This window comes from Camellia sinensis, chromosome 5, assembly GCF_055761805.1.
Source record: "Camellia sinensis isolate YWXY chromosome 5, ASM5576180v1, whole genome shotgun sequence".
NCBI lineage: Eukaryota > Viridiplantae > Streptophyta > Magnoliopsida > Ericales > Theaceae > Camellia > Camellia sinensis.
The window spans coordinates 175,925,876-175,953,683 of NC_138965.1; the positions used below are offsets into that span (position 1 = coordinate 175,925,876).

The 27,808-nt window shown below is 36.9% G+C and overlaps 1 protein-coding gene and 1 long non-coding RNA gene across 4 annotated transcripts; both read right to left on the reverse strand.

Moving 5' to 3' along the window:
- Positions 1–4,465: 4,465 nt before the first annotated feature.
- LOC145791002 (uncharacterized) lies at positions 4,466–7,387 on the reverse strand. Its single transcript, XR_014330529.1, has 2 exons — positions 7,123–7,387; positions 4,466–4,733 (listed from the first exon to the last, which is right to left on the reverse strand). It is a non-coding gene; the product is annotated as an uncharacterized LOC145791002 (long non-coding RNA).
- A 14,648-nt stretch (positions 7,388–22,035) lies between these two features.
- LOC114296660 (protein EFFECTOR OF TRANSCRIPTION 2) lies at positions 22,036–26,685 on the reverse strand. 3 transcript variants are annotated; one of them, XM_028240974.2, is made up of 3 exons: positions 26,521–26,685; positions 24,793–25,119; positions 22,036–23,557 (listed from the first exon to the last, which is right to left on the reverse strand). In XM_028240974.2, the coding sequence occupies exons 1-3, from the start codon at positions 26,623–26,625 to the stop codon at positions 22,313–22,315; spliced, it is 1,677 nt and encodes a 558-aa protein (XP_028096775.2). In that variant the 5' UTR covers positions 26,626–26,685; the 3' UTR covers positions 22,036–22,312. The 3 variants fall into 3 exon arrangements, with proteins under 3 accessions (XP_028096775.2, XP_028096776.2, XP_082726623.1); XM_028240975.2 differs by having other exon boundaries at positions 24,793–25,019; positions 26,521–26,681; XM_082870497.1 differs by having other exon boundaries at positions 24,793–25,330; positions 26,521–26,646.
- Between the last annotated feature and the right edge of the window lie 1,123 nt (positions 26,686–27,808).

Here is a 27,808-nt window from a genome sequence, read left to right on the forward strand (position 1 = left end):
CTACCACGTGGCAATATTTTGGGGGTAGAGTGGTGATTCATCCCACTAATTTTTGGACCACTAATAGCTCTAATGAGCTTAAAAAAAAAAAAAACAAACTCAAGCCAAAACATCACATCACTTTGGTGGGGGTCATTGTGCCACATCATTAGTGATGCTCTAGAGCTCCCAATTTAGTGCTCTAAAATATTATTCTTTGTGGTATGCTTTTAGTTGTAGGAAAATGTTTTGTGACTCGAAACTTATTTGCTCCGAATGGCTTGATTTTCGAGAACGGCGCCGTTTGACCTTTTTTTTTTTTTTTCTTCTTCTTCTTGAGTATATATATCAAGAACTGATTTTGAGAACAACCCTCAGGTTAGTTCTCTAGTCTTTATGGTTCTTCTTGAGCATATATATCAAGAACTGATTTTGAGAACAACCCTCAGGGTTAGTTCTCTAGTCTTTATGGTGCTTCAAAGGCTGATAATAATAATAATAATAATGTTGGCTAAAATGTTGGCTTATTTTTCCTACGAAGGAAAATATCATAAATGCGAGCGTGCCAGCAAGGATTGAAAAATCCTTACAGATTAAATTCAAGCCAATTATCAAGCGATTGTGTTGACGGTTCTTTTGCCTCAACGAAGAGGACTTCAAGATTGCCAAGTGTAAAGAAAAGAAAAATTAAAAGAAGAATGGGGAACGGAGAAAGATGATTGAGTGAACAATCAAAGTAATAATTACTTACCTCTACTCCTATGCTTCGAAATGGAAATGCTGAAAATAAATGCTTCGAAATATAAATCTATGTTAAACTACTCCTAAGATAAGGAAAATAACAAGAAATATTGAAATCAAGTGTCTTTGATTTAAGTTCTGGATCTTTTACAATGTAGCCATTAATGGCTATTTATAGAAGAAAAAATACAGCAATAACTACTTAGTAACTACCCATTTCTTCCATCTTCATTCTTGTCTTGCCATGTGTCATTCCACTCATCCACTTTGTCCTCCCACTCACCCACTTTATCCTTCATATTCTCCATTATCTCTATAACTTCTTTTAACTTCCAAATGAATAAGAGGATGCCACGTGTTCCTGCAATTATATAAATAATAAATAATAATAAAAATTGCAGATTTATGGTGTTAACATTACCCCCCGCGGCCCTAAAAAATGATGTTTATTTGAATTTTTGAAGGGCCGAACCAAGCACATGACTAACCTAAGCAGCAAAGTGCTTCGAATGATGTAACAACACCAATAAAGTGCTTCGAATGAGTATGAAATTATGACAAGATGACTCGAATTATTACTAGTAACAAGCTTCGAAAGTGATATAAATGACCAAAATCATTCTTCGAAGGTCGATGGAACCGACCAAAGACGAATTACATCCTCAAAAATACTCGACAAAGCTTCGAAGGTTCACAACCACCATTATTATTTCTTCGAAGCTGTTGTTGATACAAGATAGAGTGCTTCGAAGCTTATAAAATTATGGAAAACGGCTTTCGAAGCAACTTATGGCAAAACGGCTTTCGAAGTTGTTTTTGGCCAACATTGTGGTTATTCAAAACTTGTATGTTCTGGTTCACACATAATTAATGAAAATATTAATTTTGTGCTTCGAACCAATTATTAATTCTTCGAAGACACCAAAACTGTTGTTCTTCGAGCCAACTTATGATGCCAAAAACAGGCATTATTCGACAACTAATTAATTGTCATTTTACATATATTTGAAGAAATGTACACATTTCGAAAGTTTTCAAAGTTTTATACAGTTTCGAAGGTGAAGTAATCAACCTTCGAAACAACTCTTGATGTTTCGAATGTATCTTCAAAGCTTTATACAGCTTCGAATGTGAAGTAATCAACCTTCGAAACAACTCTTGATGCTTCGAATGTATCTTCGATGCTTTGATTGTGTACATACAAACAATTGGCCATCAATTTGAAAAGATAAGCCATTCTCAGCCATTTATTTAAATGCACAGGCTTTTTCTAGCCAAGTTCATGCATTTTAAATGGCCATCCCTTGTTCTTAGTGCTTCGAACTCATAAGAACAATTTGTTAATTTTATTAGCCACATCATCATAATTATATTTTGATGTGAACCACAAATCCAAAAAGGATTTTGAACACCAAAAGTCATGGTATAGTGTGACCATGAAAATTTATACTTTTTGACATTTTGAAAAATGTCAAAAATTTTGAATTCATGAACAGTGGCTTGTTCATTATTCTTTACCATGTTTGGTTTAAAAACATGACTTTCGCCAAATTGATTTTCATAATTCTTTGGCAAAGTAGGTTGTTTTTCCATGTTAGCCATTAATGGCTTATGAAAATCCCCCATAAGAATGTTATTTTCATGACTTGACTCGCTAAAAATTGATTTTTGGACCCCCCGAGCCATGTATGAAACATCGTTCTTTGCCAAATTTGGCTCAAAAACATGCTCTTTCGTTATGTTAATTTCATAATTTGGCTCTTTAAAAACGGATTCTTGAACCCCCCGAGCCATTGATGAAATCAATTCTTTGCTTTTGCTATTTTTAACCATGGAAAAATTCTGAAAAAATTCACCAATTCCGGCCATTAAGGCCTCAGTTAAAGACTTGGTAGTGAGAGTTGATAACTCATCATTCCATTGGCGAATTTCCATATCAAGTTGATGAATTTCTCCAATTAAATGGTGTCTTTTTTCTTCCACCAAATAATATTGTAAGGGATGAAAATTTATTTCATCAAGAAAATGGATCTCTTCTTGAAGATCCAAAATTTCTTGTTTACGCCAATAAATTTCATCTAGACTATTCGAAATGGACAAATCCAATTCATTTTCCATTTATTACACTTGACGTCCCACTGGGCGTGCCAAAAAATGTTGGCTAAAATGTTGGCTTATTTTTCCTACGAAGGAAAATATCATAAATGCGAGCGTGCCAGCAAGGATTGAAAAATCCTTACAGATTAAATTCAAGCCAATTATCAAGCGATTGTGTTGACGGTTCTTTTGCCTCAACGAAGAGGACTTCAAGATTGCCAAGTGTAAAGAAAAGAAAAATTAAAAGAAGAATGGGGAACGGAGAAAGATGATTGAGTGAACAATCAAAGTAATAATTACTTACCTCTACTCCTATGCTTCGAAATGGAAATGCTGAAAATAAATGCTTCGAAATATAAATCTATGTTAAACTACTCCTAAGATAAGGAAAATAACAAGAAATATTGAAATCAAGTGTCTTTGATTTAAGTTCTGGATCTTTTACAATGTAGCCATTAATGGCTATTTATAGAAGAAAAAATACAGCAATAACTACTTAGTAACTACCCATTTCTTCCATCTTCATTCTTGTCTTGCCATGTGTCATTCCACTCATCCACTTTGTCCTCCCACTCACCCACTTTATCCTTCATATTCTCCATTATCTCTATAACTTCTTTTAACTTCCAAATGAATAAGAGGATGCCACGTGTTCCTGCAATTATATAAATAATAAATAATAATAAAAATTGCAGATTTATGGTGTTAACAAATAATAAGTAGATTATATTTCTATTTTGATGGCTTTTGTGAGTTTTGGACATGGATTTTGTTCAAATTGTTACTATTTTAGTGTTGTTTTGGTGTTGAAATTGGGGCTGTTTTCTTCTCTCTTTTTTTGTTTTTTTGTTGAAATTGGTGCTATTTTTTTTCTTATTCTTCTTCTTTTTCTTATTCTTTTCTTTTTTTTTGTTGTTGCTGAAATTAGTTTTGATTTTGGGTTTTGATTTTGATTTTGATTTTTTTTCTCAGATTAGTTTTTGGGGCTGTTTGATTTTTTTGGGCTCTTCTTCTTCTTCATACAGCCCCAATTTTTCCTCCTTCCTCTAATTTTTCAGATTGCCCAGGGGAATGGAAAAAGAGGAAGCAGAGAGGAGGGAAAAAGAAAAAAAAAATGTCAAAACGAAGTCGTTTCCAACAATCCAGCCATTCGGGCCAATGAGTTTGTCGAGCTACCCAGCAGCTCCGGTTGTCATATAGAAATTTCTGGGCTGGGTTAGGCTGGTTTGGTCTGTATATCCAAATATAATCGGCTCAAATATATTGGCTCGAATGGCTCAAATATCTAAAACGACGTCATTTTAAAAAGTTTTTTTCCCCCCCTCTATTCTCTCTTTAAAATAGACAGGAGAAAAGAAGGAGAGAATGAGAAAGAGAGAAGAAGAGATGTGAAGATAGGTCTGTGTATATACACAGAAGAAGGTCGCGATAGGTTTACGACGGTGATGGCAGTGTCGGTGGGTAGAGGGGTTTGCGATGGTGATAGTGGTAGCTGTTACGACCCAAACTCGCCCCTATAGGTTTAGCATCGTAACCGGCCAGAAATCCTGGGATTACCAAATGCCTCTGAGACAAATTAACATAATATTAGGGGCTAGCGAAAGCAAATAACAAATATATAACGTCCATTGAGCTGTGCAGACTTATATGAGACAGAAAAGTTGTAAACTATATATATACGTATAAACACATCATCCTTACGTCATTATATATATACAGATTAGACAAAAAAAGACTTAGCCCTATTTACAAAATACACAAGACTTGTCTAACCAATCAAGAAAACAAAACTTAAACTTTAAATCACATAGCCATAGTCGCTTGACATATCCAGAACCTCCACGGGAGGCACATAGGTTGCTGGCAAAAACATAATCTAGGAAGATGCCTCTAAGCCTGGTCACGTAACTGTTCACCTACATATATAAATAATACAGTGAGCTAGAGCCCAGTGAATAATAATAGAGTAAAAGGTTTTATTGAATAATGTCCATACCAGATTCAGAAATCATAATTCAGATTCATAGACAGATCCAGATCCATATTCATATTCTCGTTCAAATCAAATACAGAAATCAGAGTTCATGCTTAATCATACGTGGTACATCCATTAGCGTTAACAGAACAGGTACAAAACAGATGCAGACACATGGTGGTCATGAATAACCAATTTCATAAGGAACCTTCGGATCCGGGTAACAGAGAATAAACATGCTGAGCTCCATGATGGAGCCTCCGGTACGGGTAATAGATGACAGACATAATAAGGCCTCGTTTGAGAACAGGGTAATTTAGTAACTTTTTAGCTATTTGGCTAAAATATGAGCTAAAAAAAACTAGTATATTTGGGATGACTTTTTGACTTTTTACGAAAAGATGTGCAAAAAATAGAGAGAAAAGAGAATCTTTGACTTTTTGGTATGGGTTGTTGGCTTTTTAGCTAATTTAGTAACTTTTTGACTTTTTGGCAAAAAATGAGAGTTCCCAAATGAGGCCTAAGTCTCATAATGGGACCTCCGATACTGGGTAATAGCTAACAGATATCATATGATGCTAAGGATGCCACGAATACATGTCAGAAATTGGACAACCATTCATTGTACAGAACATGGTATTTCAGAAAACAAATCTTATTTCATCATACAAAAAATAAATAAAGTTGAACATAGCTTTACTATGTTATTACTCACAGTGTTCTACATAATTCATAACACATTGGGTCATGTTACAATTCATTCCATTCTTTAACTTGTTTAACATTCTTAGGCTCTTTTCATGTTCTCTAATTCCTCTGCAATGTTTAATGCATGCCTAAGAGTGCTTTGAAATGAAAGAGAACGGAAGACGAAGCATAAAACATCTTTTCAAAATTTCTGAAACAGGACCTTCTGCTCGAGCGAACCCCTTTGGTTTGCAAAAATACTGGTTGCTTGCAAATTACGCTCAAGTGAGACTTTTGACACTCAAGTGAGAAGTCTAGTAAAACAGGGTATGCTCTTGCGAGACTCTCCACACTCAAGCGGACATGTCAAATTCTGGTTTTTTTCTAGATTATGTTTGAGCTTCAAAACTTGGTTCAAACTAATGTAATTAATATCATAAAACTCATATTTCCACCATATAACTTTTAACATGAATATAAGGGCCAATTTTACAAGATTTGAATCTCAAATTCAACTCAACTCATGTTCCTCATATCAAGCCCAACTCCAAGCTCATAAATTCCAAAACTTAAATTGAGCTCTCAAAATAATTTCAAAACTTGGGTTCATACATGGCCTATCTAAAAACATACAATTCTTAAATAATTAAGAAAATATGATCAATTTTAAATCATTTACATCAAACTCCTTTAATTCGAAAATTGAACTCATATGTTCATAAATTCATAATTTTCCAAAGCTGAGTTCTTATTTCATCAAAACATGAAATCAATTCCAAGAAATCTATGATGCATGTAAATTTACATCTCATATATATCAAGGTTTCCAAACCCAAGCTCAATTGAAGAATTATAATTGTTTCTATATTGATTAACCTTAACAATGTTCATGAATTAATTCCTTAATTTTTTCCAAATTACATGCATATAAGAATAAGGCTCAAATTCCTATAAGATATTCAAAATCAAACCCAAAATAATTAATTTCTAAGTTAATTTTCATAATCATGAACATAACTCCAACCTCTCACTTTCTTTTTAATTATATAAAATTGACTTCAAGCTCTTTCTATTTTCCTTTAAAACATGAAATTAAAGTTATAAACTCCTTAAAAAAATTATTTGCATGCATGAAACATTTATCAAAATCCAACCAATTCTACATAGTCAAGCTCAATTCATAATTAAAATCTTGAATTACTCTAATTTAGATTTTTATTAATTTTTCTCATATCAAATCCAAATCCAAATTCAAATTCAAACTAACTACTTTCCAAATTTATTTCCTTAAATCATAAATGTTCCATAATATATTTAATTTGAGTTAAACTTTTAAATTACATTATATACATGTGTTAGGGATTTAAAATCAAAACCTCATTTATCTTCAAAACATGAGTTGATTAGCTCAAATTCTTCAAAATCCAAGATGAGAGTATTAAAACTTATAAATTTGCTCATGCATGTAACAATAATCTCATGCATGACTACAAAATCACACTCAAATTATTAATTTCTAAATTTATTATCCATGCTCATGAACCTAACTCAACTTCTTACAAAATTCATGAGATTGATTCATAACTTTCTTAATTTCAAGTGCGATATGAAGATTCTACATCAATTAAGTATAATTTTCATACCTCAAGCTCTAATTTCAAAGATAATTGATGATTTCTCCTTGAGTCTTCTTCTTCCTTTACAATTTCCAGCACAACTTTGGGTTTCCTTCTTTAAAAGTTGAGCCCTCTTTTCTCTCTTTCACTCACGGTTTTCTCTCCCTCTCACTCGGTTGTTCTTGCTACAGCCAAAAGCATAAACATAGATGATGTAAAGCTTACACTCATTTCCTTTATTCCACTTTTTTTTTTTCGTTTTTTTTTTAAGGCCCATGGTTTTGCTCCAGCAGAGGTGACTACACTGCATATATAGGTAATAAACTCTCTTTCTCGTTTCCCATATTTCTAGAATACTCCAATTCTCTCATCTTATTTAATTAACTTGATTAGATCATTACACTGATTATCCATTAGCTTAATTAATCACCACATCATTTGAGATAATTTTGATCATAATTTAATTAATCATATCTAATCACAAGTTCCACATAATTTAATTAGTCAAATTAGTTTCAATTAAGGCCCAATTAATTATATTTAATTTTTATCATTCTGAATCAGATTTCTAATCAAACCCCCAAAAGGCTCCAAATATTAATTAAACTTATCGTCATCATCAATTTTGATTCCTCAAATCATTTAGGTCTTCAATTTCTAATCAGATTCCAAATTTCCGTCAAGTAAATTACATATTCAAATTGGACACCCCATAAATAAATTTTATTTGTAATAATCACAATTCTCAATCTTCATAATTTAATTAACTTAATTATCTCCAATTAGGACCTAATTAATCGAATCTCAATTTTACTAAATTGAATCGAATATTTAATTAAACTCCCAAATGGGTTCGTAATTAAAATCAAATTGATTCAACTTCTCAATTTTACTTCCTTAAGCCATTTGGACCCTTAATTTCTAATTTCAAAATAAATCTTTAATAGAATCATATATGACTCAATCTCCATAATTTTCGCAAATCCCAGATTGAATTGGAATAATTGTGTTGAAGATTGGCTAAAGATTCAGCTTGCCAACTAGCCATAAAAGGCAACCATGTGATCTTGCCAACTAGCAACATGCTTGCCAACCTACAAAGTCACAAAGATGATTCTCCATGTGCTGCAGTATGTTGCCAACCAACATGGACGGCCACCGAAAGGAGAAGAAGTGAGCTGGCCATGTGCAAAGCCAGCCTCTCCACCTCCATCTGTAATGTGTATAATTGGAGAGGGTGAGAGCATAGAGAAAAAGACAGTGGGTGAGTGAACAACTATCAGAGAGTGTATTGTTTGTAATTCTTCAATTTCTCTCCATATAGTGAAATTCGCTGCCCGTGGACGTAGGCGACTTGTCGAATCACGTTAAAACTCTTGTGTTATTGCTTGTTGGTGTTTCCTGGTGTGCCCTTGATCCACAACAATTGGTATCAGAGCCCGGGTGGTGAAAAATCAAATTTTTTCCGAAAGTGCCTAGATTTCGAAGTGACTAAAATTCACTTTTGAGCATACCAGGAGGAAACCCTTGAGAAGAGGAGTCCAGAACAGCAAAGCATAGCCCCAGAAGAAAAGTCACGTGCTTTCACGCGCCCTCTGAATAAGGAGAGTGAAGCCCACTCTCGCCACGCGCTTCACGCACCGTTACAGCAACCAGCGCGTCATCATACGTTCAGTCGCGCGCCCTCGCGCATGGCGAGAGGAAGAAGGCGAGTGAAGCGCGCGTGGTGCTGACATTAGGCTAACATCATCCTGTTCCGAGCCAAGCCGAAGGAGCCGTTGATCGCCGCTGACCAAGCCGTGCCGGAGTCGAGCCGCGCTAGAAGCCATGCCGTTGACTGAGCCGTTGACTGCGCCGTTGACCAGCTGTTCCGGAGGAATTATCCAGTGCATCTCAGGGGCACCAGATTCTGCAGATCTGAACCGTCCACACTGTTTTGGCTCGATCTAAATCATTTGGAGTTCGTTGTTGACGACCCAATAGTGTTTTCCAACTATTTGGAGTATTCCGGACACATCCGTACAGTCAGTTTTTTGAATAGGAGTTTCTAAAAAAAAAAACAGTTTAATGGCAGAATCTACAGAGACCAGATCAACCGAGTCCAATTCAACCGAGTCCATAAGTAATCCAGCGACTACAAGCAACTCTAGGCATTGGACCCCGGTGTCCCATGCTAAGTTCGAGGTAGAAAAGTTTGATGGAAGCAGCAACTTCGGCATGTGGAGATGCGAAGTTAAAGATATGCTTGTTCAGATGAACCTGCACTTTACTTTGGGAGACAAACCAGATGACTTAGACGGGATAGAATGGGAGAAGGTGAATCTCCTGGCCTGCAGTTCTATTCGACTTTGACTTGCAAAAGAGGAGAAGTACGCCTTCACAGAATATGATATTGCGAAGGAGCTTTGGAAGGCGTTGGAAGATAAGTTCATGACAAAGAGCATTGAGAACGGGCTCTACTTGAAGAAGAGGTTGTTTCGTTTCGACTACAAGAAAGTTATTTCGATGAACGAACACCTAAAAAATTTCAACAAAATTCTCACCGATTTGAAGAACTTGGATGATCATATTGGTGATGAAGATAAAGCGCTGTTATCGTTGAATTCCTTGTTTGACTCATATGATCATCTCACTACCACTTTACTGTACCGTAAAGAAAAGATCAAGTATGTTGATATTGTAAACGCCTTGGCAAATAATGAGTTCAGAAGGAAAGATAAATTTGCAAACAGGGACTCAGCATTCGAGGCATTAACAGTCAGAGGCAGAACAAATAACAGGAGATATACAGGGCGAGGAAAGTCTCGCTCAAAATCCAAAGGGAAATTATCGGATAGAAGACGTCTTGCAAAAGACGAGTGTGCTGCTTGTTGCCAGAAGGGGCATTGGGCAAAAGATTGTCCCAATAAAGACAAGAAAGAAGAAAAGGTGAACGTTGCATGACGTTGCACGAGATGAAGATAATGGTAAAGGATCAGCCTTCACAGTTTCATCATATGGCCAGTTTAGTGAATGGATTATAGATTCCGGATGTTCTTACTACATGTGTCCGAACAAAGCAGTGGTTCTCGAGCTTACGAGAGTTCGATGATGGAGTTGTGCTGATGGGCAACGACCAAGCTTGCCAGACAAAGGGGATTGGAACAATTCGACTGAAGATACATGATGGAACAATTAGAATTCTTGAAGATGTTCGGTATGTACCAGCTTTGACAAAGAATCTCATCTCAGTGGGAATTTTAGACTCCAAAGGTTACAGAGTAACTATAAAAGGTGGAGTCCTCAAAGTTGTTCGAGGAGCATTTGTTGTAATGAAGGGTACTCGACAGGGAAATTTATATTTCTTAGACAGCTCTACAGTCACAGGGAGAGTGGCTGTCTCCACCAGCTTAGAAGATGATGTATCAGACACTTCCAAACTTTGGCACATACGCCTAGGGCATGTCGGTGAGAAGACTTTACAAGGGTTGGTAAAGCAAGGCCTGTTGAAAGGCGCCAAAACAGGAAAGCTTGAGTTCTGCAAGCATTGTGTACTGGGCAAGCAAACAAGAATCAAGTTTGGTACTGCTATTCATCGTACCAAAGGGATTCTAGACTACGTTCACACCGATGTATGGGGTCCTTCCAAGAATGCTTCATTGGGAGGTAAACACTACTTTGTGTCGTTCATTGATGATTTCTCAAGAAGAGTTTGGGTTTACACAATGAAGCATAAAGATGAAGTATTAGAAATCTTTCTTATGTGGAAGAAAATGATTGAGACCCAGACAGGCAGAAAGATCAAGAAGCTCAGATCTGACAATGGCGGGGAATACACATCAGATCCCTTCTTTGAGGTTTGCCAGAATGAAGGGATAGTGAGACATTTCACAGTTCCTAGAACACCGTAGCAAAATGGAGTTGCAGAACGCATGAACCGCACTTTGGTGGAGAAAGTCCGGTGTATGCTGTCACATTCTGGGTTGAGCAAGGCATTATAGGGCGAGGCATTGAACTATGCTCGTCATCTTGTTAACCGACTACCTATTACAGCACTAGATGGTAAGACTCCCATAGAGGTATGGTCAGGAGTGCCAGCTACTGATTATGATCAGCTACGTATCTTCGGATGTCCAGCCTATTTTCATGTTACAGAATCTAAGTTGGATCCTAGAGCCAAGAAAGCTGTCTTTTTAGGCTTTAGTGACGGTGTCAAGGGATACAGACTCTGGTGCCCTGAATCAAAGAAAGTTGTCACTAGAAGAGACGTTACCTTTGACGAGTCTACAATGCTAAAGCAACCAAATCCTCAGGAAAATGATGAAGCATTGAAGAAGTCAGTGCAGGTGGAGGTTGAAACTCCAGCAAAGACTAGTCAACCAATCAACATCCTGAAGAAGTCTCAGTGGATAGCTCTGAAGAGAGTTCAGATGAAAATGAAGATCCAGAGGCCCCACAATAATCAGAACCCATTGCAATCAAGAAAGGAAAAAGGGTTACTAAGCAACCCGGTTGGATGACCGATATGGTAGCCTATGCACTTCCAATCATTGAAGACAATGTTCCTTGCACTTTCAAAGAAGCCGTACAGAATGTAGAAAGTGTTAATTAGAAGGAGGCTATGGATGAAGAGATCGGGTCACTTCACAAGAACCAAACTTGGGAGTTGGTGCAACTTCCAAAAGGCAAGAAAGCAATTGGGTGTAAGTGGGTTTATACCAAGAAAGAAGGCATCCCGGGCAAAGACAACATCAGATTCAAAGCTAGGTTGGTAGCTAAAGGCTATGCTCAGAAAGAAGGAATAGACTACAATGAGATATTCTCACTTGTTGTGAAGTACACGTCTATTCGTATCTTGTTAGCTTTGGTTGCACAGTTTGATCTCGAGCTCGCCCAACTCGATGTCAAAACTTCATTTTTACATGGAGATCTTAAAGAGGAGATATACATGTCCCAGCCAGATGGTTTCAAAGTTGCTGGAAAAGAGAATTGGGCTTGTAAGCTGAACAAATCGTTGTACGGATTGAAGCAATCCCCGAGACAGTGGTACAAAAGATTTGATCGGTTCATGATAGAGAAAGAATACACAAGAAGTCAATTTGATCATTGTGTATATTTCCGTAAGCTTCCAGATGGGTCCTTCATCTATTTGCTCTTATATGTAGATGATATGTTAATTGCATCAAAGAGCAATGAGGAGATTGACAAACTCAAGGCACAATTAGCAAGAGAGTTTGAAATGAAGGATTTGGGAGAAGCAAAGAAAATTCTTGGCATGGAGATCAAGAGAGACAGGAAGAAGGGCACGGTTCATCTGACACAAACTCAATACTTGAAAAAGGTGTTAGACAGATTTTGTAAAATAGATTGAGATGTATATTATTGATTGATGTGTATATTGTGTATATTACAAGGATTTATATAGGAGAGGATTTGGGAGTAGGTGAAGGTGGTAGTGGAGGTGGTAGGTGGAGTGGGTGGTAGTGGAGGTGGTAGGTGGAGTGGGTGGTAGTATTTACTTTTACAATTTACATTAACAGCCCCCCTCAAACTCAAGGAGGATAGGTACTAGCCAACTTGAGTTTGGAGAGAGTAACAAAACAGAAAAATAAGCTGACAAATAAAATTAAAAATGGGATAGGAGACACTGTATGGTTGTGTCAGACCGTTGTAGAAGACACGGTATGGTCGTGTCGGACCGTTGTAGCAGACAGTTTACGATGTCATGTCGGACCGTTGTAGCAGACAGTTTACGGGGGCATGTCGGACCGATGTAGCAGGACAGTTTACGGGGTCATGTCGGACCGTTGTAGAAGACAGTTTACGGGGTCATGTCGGACCGTTATAGCAGACACTGTGTGGTCGTGTCAGACCGTTGTAGAAGACAGTTTATGGGGTCATGTCGGACCGATGTAGCAGCTGACCGGAATCAATGTCGGGACAGTTTATGGGGTCATGTCGGACCGTTGTAGAAGCTAACCGGAATCAATGTCGGGACAGTTTATGGGGTCATGTCGGACCGATGTAGAAGCTGACCGGAATCAATGTCGGGACAGTTTACGGGGTCATGCCGGACCGTTGTAGAAGCTAACCGTTGTAAAAGCTTGTGGTGGTGCACCAAGGGGGCGACTTAGGGAGTGCGCCATGGGGTGGCTTGGGTGGTTCGCAGGGTGTGTAACCGTGCTCACCATGATATATGTATAACCCCCCCTCAAACTCAAATAGGTGTGAAGATAGAAACCTATTTGAGGTTGAAACAAAGGGATGGATAAAGCTGACCGTTGTAGAAGACACTGGATGAATGTGTATATAGGCTGCCCAAAAGATATACATGGATATATATATCGAGCCCTCAAAAGTCGTGTCCTCAAAAGGTGTGCCCAATCTGTCAAAAGGCGTGCCATCAAAAGGCATGCCCGATGCATCAAAAGGCGTGCCAGATATGATGGCGAGGCACGTGAGTGCCTTGGCTGGCGTGCCCGTTTGTCTGGCGTCAAGAGGCGCGCGATGCGCGTGGCTGCCTCGGCTATTTAACCAAGACGGAGCTTGAAGCCGAGGTAGAGGCAAAAAACCTGCGAAATCCTCTGAAAAACTCTTCGTTGTGCTGAGAGAGAGAGTCTGTAACACTCTGTGGCAAGAGATATTCTGTAACACTCTGTTGCCCAGAAAATGGCCTCGTCTTCCCGGAGTCTGCTCACTCTCTTTCCAGACCTCAACGAGTCAACAAGAGAGAAAACTGGTGCGGTGGCACTGGAACCTCAACCAAGCGCCCCGGAGTTTGCTCCGTTGAACTTTCCGATGCGGTCTGTGGAGCAAAAAATGGCGGTGCAGTCGGATGTGGAGGCCAATCAGTATACGTTGAAGTCATATGTGGAAACCATGACGGCGGTTACAAACTTGTCGCACCGGCTGCAGAGTATGACAAATGAGGTGCAGCAATTAAACTCCCAGCTGGCTCTGCTCCAACGCATGTATAAGGATGCGCGAGCAGAGATAAGCGTGCTAAAGGCAGAAAACAAGGAGCTGAAGCGGAAGGCCACCGTGATGTTCCGATTTGGAGGGCCGCCATATGCTGCAGTGGAGGAGCAGGGAGTAGTGATCGTGCCCAGTGGAGTGGGAAACACGGAGGCAACACCGGCAAGGACCGCCCAGGACGGAGGCAAGAAGAAAAGACCGGCGGCAGAGTAGAGAAGGGAAAATCCTACTGTGGGTGTGGTGGTTTTGTTTGTGCGGTTTGTTTTTTTTTTTTTTTGATGTAAAATGGTGAACGGGGGAGCCCCGACATGAATAAAAGGAGTGTGGTGTGCAAGTTCGTCTTCCGCCTGTTTTTTTTTTTTTTTTTTTTTTTTGTCTGTTTTTTTTTTTTTGGAAACTATATGCTGGGTGTGATCAAAACCGTGGGCTGGAAAGGGAGAGAGAGAGAAGAGGATGATGGTCTGTGCAATATATTAAAATAAACATAGATATAGATATATAGAGATATATTAAAATAAGAGAAAGTGGAGTGGGGTTGATTAAAAAAAAAAAAAATCGGTGTGATATTGGTTTGTTTTTTTTTTTTTTTTGGTCAAAAAAAAAAAAGAAAAAATAAAAAATTGAGGTTTAAGAAAAAGGTGGACGGTGGAAAATGTGATGATGGGTTAAGGTGGAGAATAGTTTAGAATGAAAAAAAAAAGGTATATAATAATAATAAGAAAAGTTAAATGGGTGGCCCGAGGAGGGTGCAATGCATTTGCTTAGTTAGTTGTTTATTTTATTTGTTTTGGGTAGAGTGAATCACATGGGGGTGAGTGGGGTTAAGTGATGTATATGGAGAGAGAGAAGCAGTGCTTTGGTTCTGGGTGGGAACCACGTGCGCTACATTACCAGTAAATAGTTTCAAGAACCCACCACACCCATCGAAAATGAGAGAGAGTAGATGTCATGGAAGCCATGGAAGAGTACTCACAGAACTTTGCAAGCAAGGACGTGTCATGGATTAGCAGCGCACTCAACGAACCAGAAAAGGAGAAGACGAGGAAGCTACCAAGATAAATTCCACACAGTGTCTGGATTGGTGGGATGGAGCTCAATTTTGAGTCTCGTGTCTGGATTGGTGGGATGGAGCTCAATTTTGAGCCATCTAGATCCATAAATGGGCTTGTTCAGGAAGCAGTTGATGTAGACATTGGTGCTAACACTTCTGCCGAAGGTGGTGGTGAAGATGAGGGTGTTGATGATCAAACCGTCAGAGTGGTTGATATTGTTGACACATTCAGGCTCCAGGAGCAATCTCCTTTTGATAAGAAGCTGTTCGTTGCATATATAAAGAAGTACATCAAGTTGTTGACACCCAAGCTGGAGGGAGACAAGCAAGAGGAATTTAAGAAGAAGATGCAGAGGGTCGGAAGGGATGATGCCAACGAAGGTATAAAGAAGGTATGTGTAGAGGTCCAGCGGGCGGCCAAGGCGAGGCTGCCGCCCGCCGGTGAAACGGAATTACTAAGTTGTTAACCTTGCTTTGATACCATGTAAAATAGATTGAGATGTATATTATTGATTGATGTGTATATTGTGTATATTACAAGGATTTATATAGGAGAGGATTTGGGAGTAGGTGAAGGTGGTAGTGGAGGTGGTAGGTGGAGTGGGTGGTAGTGGAGGTGGTAGGTGGAGTGGGTGGTAGTATTTACTTTTACAATTTACATTAACAGATTTGGCATAAATGGGAAAACAAAAGCTGTGAGTACACCATTGGCTCTTCATTTCAAGCTTAGTGCTTCGATGTCTCCACGCACAGAAGAAGAACGGAAGCATATGGCACAAGTTCCATATGCAAATGCAGTTGGTGCATTAATGTATACTATGGTTTGTACAAGGCCTGACATCTCACATGCTGTGAGTATGGTAAGCAGGTATATGTATGATCCAGGAAAAGATCACTGGCAGGCAGTGAAATGGATCCTAAGGTACATACATGGCACGGTTAATCTGGGATTGAAGTTTGAGAGAGATAATCGACTCGGACAGAATTTGGTTGGATATATGGACTCAGATTATGCTGGTGACTTGGACAAGCGCCGATCAACAACAGGGTATTTATTTACACTTGCTAAAAGGCCGGTGAGTTGGAGGTCAACACTTCAGTCAACGATGGCTTTGTCTACTACAGAGGCAGAGTACATGGCAGTGATGGAAGCCTTTAAGGAAGCTATTTGGCTACATGGGTTGATTGAAGACTTGGGTATGGTTCAGAATCACGTTGAGGTGTACTGCGACAGTCAGAGTGCTATTTGTTTGGCAAAGAACCAGGTTCATCATTCCCGCACCAAGCATATTGATGTCCGTTTCCATTTCATCCGAGAAATTGTCAATGAAAGAGATATTTTGCTTCAAAAGATTAGTACTGCAGATAATCCGGCTGATATGCTCACAAAAGTGGTTTCTGGGATCAAGTTCTAACATTGTTTGGACTTGGTCAACATCTCTCGGAACTGAGCACCTTCTGGTGCAAGGCAGTGTTGATCGATCACTATGTTGGATAAGAGAATCCTCGCCATGGTGGAGATTTGTTGAAGATTGGCTAAAGATTCAGCTTGCCAACTAGCCATACAAGGCAGCCATGTGATCTTGCTAACTAGCAACATGCTTGCCAACCTACAAAGTCACAAAGATGATTCTCCATGTGTTGCAGCATGTTGCCAACCAACATAGACGGCCACCGAAAGGAGAAGAAGTGAGCTGGCCATGTGTAAAGCCAGCCTCTCCACCTCCATCTATAATGTGTATAAATGGAGAGGGTGAGAGCATAGAGAAAAAGACAGTGTGTGAGTGAACAACTATGAGAGAGTGTATTGTTTGTAATTCTTCCATTTCTCTCCATATAGTGAAATCCGCTGCCCGTGGACGTAGGCGACTTGTCGAACCACGTTAAAACTCTTGTGTTCTTACTTATTGGTGTTTCCTGGTGTCCCCTCGATCCACAACAAATTGGTAATTAAATTTCAAATCTCCTTAATTAATTAAGTGCTAATTATTATACGTGGTAGGATCATTACAGTAGCGGTGGTGTTAGTTGTCGGCATTCTGGTGTTAGGAGCGAGCTCCATCAATGGCGACGCAGATCAGTCCGACGGTGAGCTCTGAGCTAGTCTACTTTTAAACAATTGTTAATCACCGACATTTGAGTGTATATATTTATTTACTTTTTTCCCCCCTGTTTTTTAATGAAATTTGGTTCGATTCTCATGGACTAAATGTGTATTTGTATAGATTTTCTATTACGCAGCTCTAATTCAAGTTGAATGTGAAGTTTTGTGTTGATTTTTGTGTCTGCATGTTGTGATCTGAGCTCTACTTCCAACATAATGCTCTGAGTAAAAATGTAGATTTACAACAAAATTCTTCATATTAGTGATGGAGCTACTCTCTCTCTCTCCGTTTCTATTTTTTTTTCTTTTTTGAGAATTTTGTAGCTCGGAGCTCCATTTTTTTGAGAATTTTGTGACTTTTTTTGAGAATATGTTCGTAATGTTTCTGTAATTGTTTTTTTCTCGAATTCTCCATTTCAAGTAATTATAGTCTTTGGAGTCGACTCAAACTGAGTTGAATTTTGGGGCACACTCTGACATGTATAAAAATGTCGACTTGTTTAGATTGGTCTTATTTATTTATTTATTTATTTTTTGTTTTTGTTGGATTGTTGAGTTTGGGGAAGGAGATGCAAATCTTGAAGGAGATGATGCAAATGAGGAGATGAATAGAGGGAATGAGACTGACGAAGGGAGTGAGGGAGATGAACAGAGGGAGAGAAAGAGAGATGAGCAGAGAAGAAGTGAGGGAGATGAACAGAGGAAGAGAAAGAGAGATGAACAGAGGGAGAGAGAGGGATCGAGCCATTGGAGACAATTCGAGCTACATAGCATAATTGTTTTCAAAATTTTATTTGATTTAAACTTTTTGATTTTTTTTTAAAATCACTTTTTCTCTCCTACGTATCAATCAATCACTTTTTCTCTCTCTCATTCTCTCATTCTCAATCACTTTTTCTCTCATACACATCTACTCAAATACAATAAAATATCAAATCATCCAAAACTCTCAAACTCCAAAACTATTTTCAAAATATACAACCAAATAAACTAAAAAAATTTCTAAACTCTCTCCCAATTTTTTTTTTGAAAATTTATCTCAAAACACAAACCAAACACACATTCTATTTTTATACCTAAAGCACTTTTTGTCTATATATATAATGATTTTTTTATGAAAAATAATATACAAGTTCACTTTCTCAACCAATTTTTTTAAATTCAATAATATGTAAGTGATATGATCGATTGATAACCAAACCAAACCAAAACAAGTCTTAAGTCCCATCAAATGGGGTCGGCTACATGAATCCTTCTTCTCCACGCGGCCCTATCAAAGGCCATTTCATTTGTCAAATTAAGTAGATCCATATCTCTATTTACAACGCTAACCAACGTTAATTTAGGCCTTCCTCGTCCCCTAACACTTCTATCTACCTATATAGTATCGCATCTCTTCACTACTGTCTCTGTTGGTCTCCGTTGAATATAACCAAACCATCTAAATCGATTCTCTCTCAATTTATCTTCTATCTGTGCTACTCCTACCCATTCCCGAATACACTCTGAGAGGGAGATTTCCGTAATCTCGGCTTGGGTCGCGGTTCTGGCCGGGCTGAAAATGGTCCAAGCGTATTTGGGCCGAGCTGGGCTAAGCCGTGCCGAGAGGAAGCTTTTTCGACCGAAGTCCAGACCAGAGTTGGCCGAGATGATCCTCTGCCAACTTGTCTTCTCTTGTTCGCTCGTTTTAGCTCGGTGATCATTATCTGCCGCAGACCGACCTAACTTGGTTGGAGCACAGTCGCACTAGAATGCTGCTGAGCTCATTAGTGATGGTGCTCGACGAGGAGCATTGTTGGGATCGTTAGGTAGCAAGGTCGAAGGAGGCCGGGATGGTGCTGCCGGGCTGTCCGTTCCCGCTAATGTTGTCTGGCAGTTTGATTAGGTGGTGTTTAGCTGGATTTACGCTGACAGATGGGAGAGCAGCTCCACGAGTCAATAGACGAATGGGTGCAGAGGTGAATGCAGAAAGTATACAAGCATGACTGTGCCCCCCATGCTGTGGATGGAACATCATTTGGTGAGAAACACTCATTGTGATATATCTCTCTCTTCCTTTCTCTCTCTCCCAGAGTGTGTGTGCTAACTTGACCGTCGAAGGGATTTTTCAGCCACACACCGCCGGGTAGCTCACCGCCGTTGTGCTCGCAGGTCAATCGGATAGACAAGGAGCTTGGACGAAAGAAGTACGGGCTCCACGGAATATTTGCTCCCCGTACACACTCATTCCTAATTTTGTCTTGTCTAGTCTTGCCACACATCCACCTTAGCATTCTCATCTTAGTCATACTTATCTTATCTACATGGTGTTTCTTGGTTGCCCAAGTATCCCATACAACATCGCTAGTCTAATAGCCGTTCTATAGAACTTACCTTTAAGTCTAGTGGGTATCCGTTTATCGCACAGTACCCTAGACGCACTTCTCCACTTACACCATTTCGTCTTAATCCTATGGGCCACATCCGCATCAATCTCTCTTGCTATTGTGATAATCAATCCTAAATAACAATTGATGCTATTTTTTTATTACTATTCTGTTCAAAAATAAAGTTACTATAATATTTTTATTTTCTTCATCTCAAATCTTGCATGTTGTTTGGTAACGTTTTTGTTTCTTTTTTTTTATTTTATTTTGAAAATTAAAATTAAAAATTTGTTTGGTGTATTATTTTTATTTTTAAAAAATGAAATTAATTGCGATTGTGAAGGACATAGATCGTGTTGGAGATGGGCTGAGTGGTGGCGGCATGGTCAGTAAGGGATGGGGACTAGTTTTTGTTTCTTGTTTTTTATTTTTATTTTTGAAAATGAAAACGAAAACAAAAACAAAAACGAAAACTTGTTTGATATATTGTTTTTAATTTATTTTTTATTTTTTAAATTGAAATTGATTTTGATTGTGATAGAGAGAGAAATCACGATAGAGATGGATTGAGTGGTAACAACATGGTCGGAGAGGAACGGGGGACTGAGAAGGTTTTGGAGGTGGCAGGGAGAGTCGCTGGAGCTGAGGGGATCAACGAGGCTGCAGTGGCAAAAATGGATAATGGAGATGATGGAGGTGGCAGTGAGGCTGGGTTGTGGCTAGGGTTAGGGTTAGGTTTGAAAAAGGCAAGGGTGTTTTTGACATAAATGGATTGAAAAATATTTGATGTTACAAAATCATTAAGCCTCCGTTTGGGAAGTGAGTTGGCTTTTTGACTATTTTAGCCTGGTTTGGGAAGGACTTTTTGGCTTTTTGACTTTTTTAGCTTTTTTGTGAGAGAGGATTGTAATGATTATGGGTTGGATTTGATGTTTTGTTTTTTGTGGCTAAAATAGCCTATTTTGTTTCTTGTGGCTATTTTAGTCAAAAAAAATTCTGGCTTTTTTCTTCCCAAACGGAGCCTAAGTGTGTGCAACGAAAAAACATGTCATTGTCCGGGGAGTTTGTGGTGGGTAGAAATAGAAACTTTTTCTGTTACGCCATGTTTCTTTTCAAGTGTAAATTAAATTTTATCACCTCAATTATTGTTTTATATCATTTTATTTTCCTGAACTAAAAATGGCAACATTTAACTCCCTTCATCTACTAATGTGTTTCAATTTGGACATTTTTGATGAAAATACCCTTTTAGCTTGTAGGATAAATTCTACTTTATCTCTTAAAACTATCACTCAATATCACTTTATTTCTTCAATATCATATTTTGCTAATTTTAACTATTAATTTGTGTCAATGTAATCACTTATCAAGAATCCATTATATAAATAAATGAAAAATTGACATATAACTTGCATATAATATCTCAAATATTATAAAATGCCTAAAATGACATTATTCCTTTTTTATTCAATTTTTTCCCTTCAATCTCCTACTCAAAGCAGCAATAATGGTAGATATGGGTAGAACAAAGAAAGAAAGGAAAGGAAAAACAAAAATAAGGTTTATTTAAGTAGTTCACAAAATTTAGGTAAGATATGCAAGTCACATGTCAATTTTTTTATCAATTTATATAAAGGTAAATTATTAATAGATCTTAATAATTAGACTTAGTTCTCATCAAGTTCTATTAAAAATAAATCTTAGTAAAATCGTCGTTAAAAATAATTTTTTTATGATATTTTTTGCACATGTCACTAAAAATTGACAATTAATGACTTTTTTTTTTGTCATGATTTTTATAAATTGTACCTAAAACTTATAATTGGTAGCATTTTTCTGTGACAAGTTTTTTAAACTATCATTGAAAGTTATGACAATTTTTAAACTGTCACTAAAAATTAACAATTAGTGACCTTTTTTTAATAGTGTTTGATAAAAAAAAGCCATTAATTATCATAGAACCTATTAGACAATAAGTTCACTTATTAGGACCTACACGTAAGTCTCTATTTATATAACAAATTCTTAATCAGAGGTTTACAATGATATAAACTATCATACAAATTAATAGTCCTAAGTGAGAAAATATAACATTTTTTAGTCGAAGGGGTAGAGTAATAGTTCAAAAGAGTAAAATATAATTTGTCCCTATAATGAAATGGTATTTTCATAATTAAAGTCGAAATTGAAAAGAAAAAAAAATGTAGATGAGATACTTATGTGTCTATATATTAATACATAACAGCAATGATTCAAAGCACTAATTTTGGTGCTCTAATGGAGCACCAATGACATGGTAAGGAAAAAAAAAAACCAAAATCAAAATATCACATCACAGTGCACAGCTCATTAGAGCTGGCTTTAGAGCCTAAAAATTAGAGCTCCAAAGCATTTTTCAATACATAATAGTACAACAAACAAATTCAAAGTAGATTCAGGTGCATCCAAAGAAAACAGAATGAATGTGGTCCAAAGGATCCTCAGTTAATGCATTCAACAAGATAACATCTCATAATACAAAGTAACATTTACATGCATGCAAACCAAGCTACTCCAATCAACAGCAATCTAGAAATGCCCTTCACTATTTAATGGGCATGAAGAAACCTACACACAACAGCAAGCTAGAAAATAGATGAGTAATTGCCATCTTCCAAAGGAAAAACAAGCTAGGATTTTATTTATTAGGAATACACAGATAGCTTGTTCTTCTTGGAAGACTCTAATTCCAGAATGTTCCTCTCAGAAGGCGGCTCTCATCCCCTTATGCTGCTCACACCTCTTCCTTCCGTGGACTGGCATTCTAGAACATATGGATCCATTTCGCAAGGAAGCACCACATATATCTGATGAAAACCCTCCATACATAGAGGTGAAATTATAAGAACTTGCACTATTTTCCCTCATGCCCTTGTGCTGCCAACACCTTTTTCTACCTTCAGTTGGTGGCCTTCTACAAGAGGATCCATCAGCCAAGGTAGCTCCACAAGTAGAAGAAAAACTTTCATTGACAACGCATTTGTATGAGACTGATTGATAAGAGTTGTTGTAATGTTTCTGACCACTACTAGAACTGATACCTGAACTATCAAACACACTGGGTAGATTTGCAACCGGTAGCTTAGACCTGGATCCGTTAACCCTCATCCATTTGTGTTCCTCGCACCTCTTTCTTCCAACCACAGGTTTCCTTGTGCAGAAGGTTCCATCTTGAAAATTCACCCCACAAATGGTGTCCAAATTCTTGTTAATAACAGACCTCTTTGAGAGAACTGGAGATTCTGGTATATGGAATTTACGGGATTCCGAGGAAATCTGCCCATAATCATTACCTGGACCCAAAACTGGACCATGTACATAGCGTTGTTTCCCTTCTGTTACTGACTCAGAAAGGGATGATCCTTTAATCTTTCTTCCTTTGTGCTCTTCACATCTTTTCCTTCCATGGACTGATTGTCTTCTACACGGAGTTCCATCATTCAAGGTAATTCCACAAATAGAAAATGAGCCCTCAGTAATCAATTTTGAGGTTAAACCATTGGTTTTAATTCCTCTGTGCTCAACACATCTTTTTCTTCCTTCAACTGGTGGCCTTCTACAAACAGATCCATGACTTAAGGCAACCCCACAAATATGAGAGGTGTCCTCGTTGAAACCAAAGCTCAGTGAAACTAGTCTAGGCTGTGATCTACCAATTTTGAGAATTCGAGAAGGGAAATCATTGCTGTCCAGATTAGTATATATGTTGGATCCATTCTGCAACAGAAGTGGCTTGCAAGCGTCAATTTTGATACCTATTTTCTTCTGATGGAAATTCTGGAGCTTCTTGGCAATAGCGAGCATTTGGGTATTGCTTGATGTGCTTCGATCAAGTTTCTCGAGAATATCATTATCGCGACGTACGCCATTATTGCCTTTGTTCCATGCATAATCAAATTTGTCAAGCAGCCGAGCTTCTGTTTTTTCAGCCTCCCTCTTACTTTTCATCTGTTTAACATTACAGAAAGGGAATGAATGAGAGAGATAATTAAGGACTTCTTATATGATACACATAAACTCGGTATACATACTAGCATTGGCATAGTCAAAAATTTATTTTAATTAGTTGTCATCGATATCATTATCTCATATTTTTAACTGTACAAAAGTTATTAAAAATAAACTCACATAATATACTACAATATAAATATAATATGTTGTGTTTTCAACAATAACATTGTATACATAATCCAAACTTGTTAAATTACATTGATTGAAAAGAGAGAGTAAAGAAAGAAGAATAAAAAGACAAACAAACCTACATGTAAGGAAAAAAAATCGTAAGCACTTAAGAATCTCATGCTTTAAAAGGAAGTTACCTCTAAATTAAGTTCTACTTAAAAAATAAATAAATAAATAAATGATATATAAACAAAAATTTTATGCAGAACGATGTGACTTATTATTTTTGGAATAATTTTTTTTATATAAACTTTATGTCTGCAAATCATTTTTGACACCATCTTATATATTTTTTAATAATTTTAGTGGCGTCAATTTATAAAAACCTTTCAAAAATTTACATAATACTACATAATCCTTAAAAAAAAAAACAAAAAAAATGTTCAGTGGGTTCAATTGAACCCACCCAATACATTGCTATGCCACTGCATACTAGGAGACTCTCAGTCTCAAGACAGCTAAGCATAGTCCAGAAAATGTAGACATTTAGCGCATGTTTATGGTTATTTGCTGTTATATATGTCTATAGGTGTGTCTGTCAGTATGTGCATAAATGATCTGCATATATATGAGGTGTGAGCCCTTTATAACATGATCCTTTCAGCCAATTCAAATTTTCTAACAGCAACAGTTGATTTCTGACAGAGAAACTTAAATTGTTTCCTACATCTTGAATAGAAATTTTAACAAAATCTTCTGTGAGAAGCAACTAATTCTAATCATGCACCCTCGCACAGCAAGAATCAGATAAAAGACTCCATGCACAAATAATCACAATTAATAAAAGAACAGAACATGTAGAAAAATCTATGTATCTCATCTGTTTAGGATCACTGGTCTTTGATTCTGACAAATCTAGTTTTTCTGTTTCCAAACTTCTATCAATCTTTCTGTACTCGTTAATCTACATGGTAACAATGTCTACTCTTTGATTCAGAATCACCAGATTAACCATCAAGCAATAAAAATAAAAACAAAAACAAAAAGTAACATGTACTTACAGGAGCCCATCTATACACAATAGAGCAGCCTCTCGAAAATATATCCGAAAATAATCCAATTGAGTTTCCATTCTCTAAATGAGCACCTTCACGGCCATAACATTGTAGTCTATACTTAATATCGTCAGATTGTCCAAGGTAAACTGGAATTATACGGTCCGGGTAAAGCTTGCTAATCTCACGCCCTGAACGGGTACATGGTAGAGCTATGCCAAGCTCATAAAGACCTGAACATGAAGAACAATATGGGAGGTTGTAAACCCTGTATCTCTCTGCTCCTTCCTTCCCCGAGGAATGATCTTCCCAATCAGAAGGCCCAACGAGAGCCTGAACAAATATATACATAGCATAATCTGAATGAAATACATTATATCCCAGTTATCCCAGAAGATGCATGTGCATTTTAAGGATCCAAACTACTTCACAGTTACATATAGAAATTTTCTGTTGTTAACCAGTTTGATGTAATCAAGCACCTTCAACTAAATTTCCATATATTTTCTTTATTTTGAACAACTTTTAGCCCTTTCGAAAAGTCCTGACATCCACAAAAAATAAGGATTCAAAAATTAACAGGGTTAATTTCACTTTTATCCCTAAAACTATCATCATTTTTTCTATGTTATCCATAAACTATCAATTTTATATTTAGTCCCTAAATTTTTTATTTCAATTCATGTGGTCCTATTGAAGATGATTCTACAAATCAATAATTGTTGAAGCCAATCTTGAAGGGCAAAAATGTAATTACAACTTGGACAGCCTAAATCATACAACAAAACACTCATCAAATTGGTTGTAAGGTGTAGTTTGTTGAAATTAGCAAGAAAAATAAGTGTCTAATTGTATGGCTAAGTTGTTCAAATTCTTAAATAACAATTTTACCCATCAAATTAGAAACTGTTAGTAATTTGTACAATCTTCTCCAATTGGACCACATGAACTCAAATTAAAAACTTAAAGATTGATATTTTAAGGATGAAATAGAAAAAATGATGATAGTATATAGAATAAAAGTAAAATTAACCAAAAATTATCTATGACATGGGAAATTCTAATATACACACCCTTGAAAGGGGTGTACCATATGCACCCTAGTTATGTCATTTTTTTTTAGTTATAACTAATTTTTTTTCTTTAATTATGACATTATTTTAGTTATGACTCGCGAGATGTTTAGTAATACCTCGTGTTGTTTTCGTTTATGACAAAAAAAATTTTATAGTTATAAAACAGAAAGTATAAAATTATGTCATTTTCTTCTTTGTCATAAGGTGCATATACCATGGTGTTTCCCCCATGACATGCATTCAATTTGTGGGCATTGATCAAAAAGACCAACATTCACCAGAAATTGGTTTGCCTACCAGTGTATGTAGTATAATCACCAGTCCATTTTCACAAATGTTGGCATGTGATGAAGCAGGACAGAGAATGGAAGATCTCTTTATTTCATAAGGTGAATATATATATATATATATATATGCATTTTAATGGTGTATTGTATTGTCTATGAACTTGTATATGCTCATTCAAAGAACCAATGCAGCAAATTTCCACATGAAAGAAAACCCACCCGAAAAAAAAGAGAAAACAAAGCAAAAATCCCCTAACACCTATTTCGCTCAAGTAACAATTTTTTGGTATATAGATCATTCATTAGTGGTGATTACATTTAAAAAATGGGTTCCAGAGAGAGAGAGAGAGAGAGAGAGAGAGAAGGAAGACCTTCCATTGGGAGAAATCGGGGTCATGTTTGGTGAGATCACAGTCTTCTCTCTTCAACCTCCTGTCCCAGACGGCGTCACACTGTTTACTCACTACCATTTCCATTTTTCTCTCCCGCAATAAACAAACCGCCGCTACCTGCGCTCGCTTTAAATATCCTCTTTGTTTTTTTGGGTGTTTGTTGTAATTTTAATTGGTTCATTTTTTAATTCTGAATTTATAATTAATTCTGTTTAATTGATTATAATTTTTAATATTTTTCATAAATAAATGTAAGTGTTTTGGGTAAATAGTAAAAAGCCAATTTTTTTGGCTTTTTAACTTTATTAGCCAAAAAAACCACAGAAAAGCTAGCTTTTTTAGATGTTTGGGTAAAACTAAAAAAGTGTATTTTTTTTTTTTACATATATATACTTATTTGGATCACATAAATCAATATCTATCAACATTTTTTCTCTACTTTTCTAATTATTTTATCTACTTTTTTACACATTTTTTTTAAGAAAAGTTAAAAAGTTCACTTATTTAAAATATCCCAAATCACTCCCAAATCATCAATATATATATATTTTATCAAAAATATTAGTAATATTATCAATTAGATCAAATTAATATAAAATCTAAAATTAAGATTAACTTTAAACCAATTAAAAATGTAAAAATCAAAAAGACATTAAAAATAAAATATAAGGACACCTAATATAATATATCAAAAATTTTAATTTCAAAACACCAGTTTTAACCTCAATAGGGATTACATAATACCAAATGGGTCATGCTAGTTTCTATCTCCAGAGGTCATCAACCCATATTCGTTTGGAATATATTGTCCTCTTCATTATCCAATCCAAATATGAATTTGGCTAAAACTTTGCATAAATTGAATCAATCTGAAAATAACTATTGAGGCTAAATTTTTCTCAAGGGCTTTTTGATGACAAAGTCAGTCAAGTTATGGTCTTTTCACGTGCCTGGCAGCCCTGCCATAGCCCCCATGACCTAGCAGTGTACCTATTGTAGATAGGTTTTGTTTGCACATTTTGTTTTTGGTTATTTTCAATTTAAGACTATTTTAGATTTTAAACTCACTTGTCAAACACTCCCATAATATGTTCTCTATAAGTCTCTGTTGTATTTGGTACGGAATGTAATGGTGATTGATCGCGCGTTTTATCTTCCAAGTTGTCCCCATTTGGCCTGGGTTGTGGTTTCTCTCGACCAACCTGGTCAGTCAAGTTGTGGTCATCCTTGATTGCCATAGCTAGTTACTTGGTTTAAGTCTATCTTT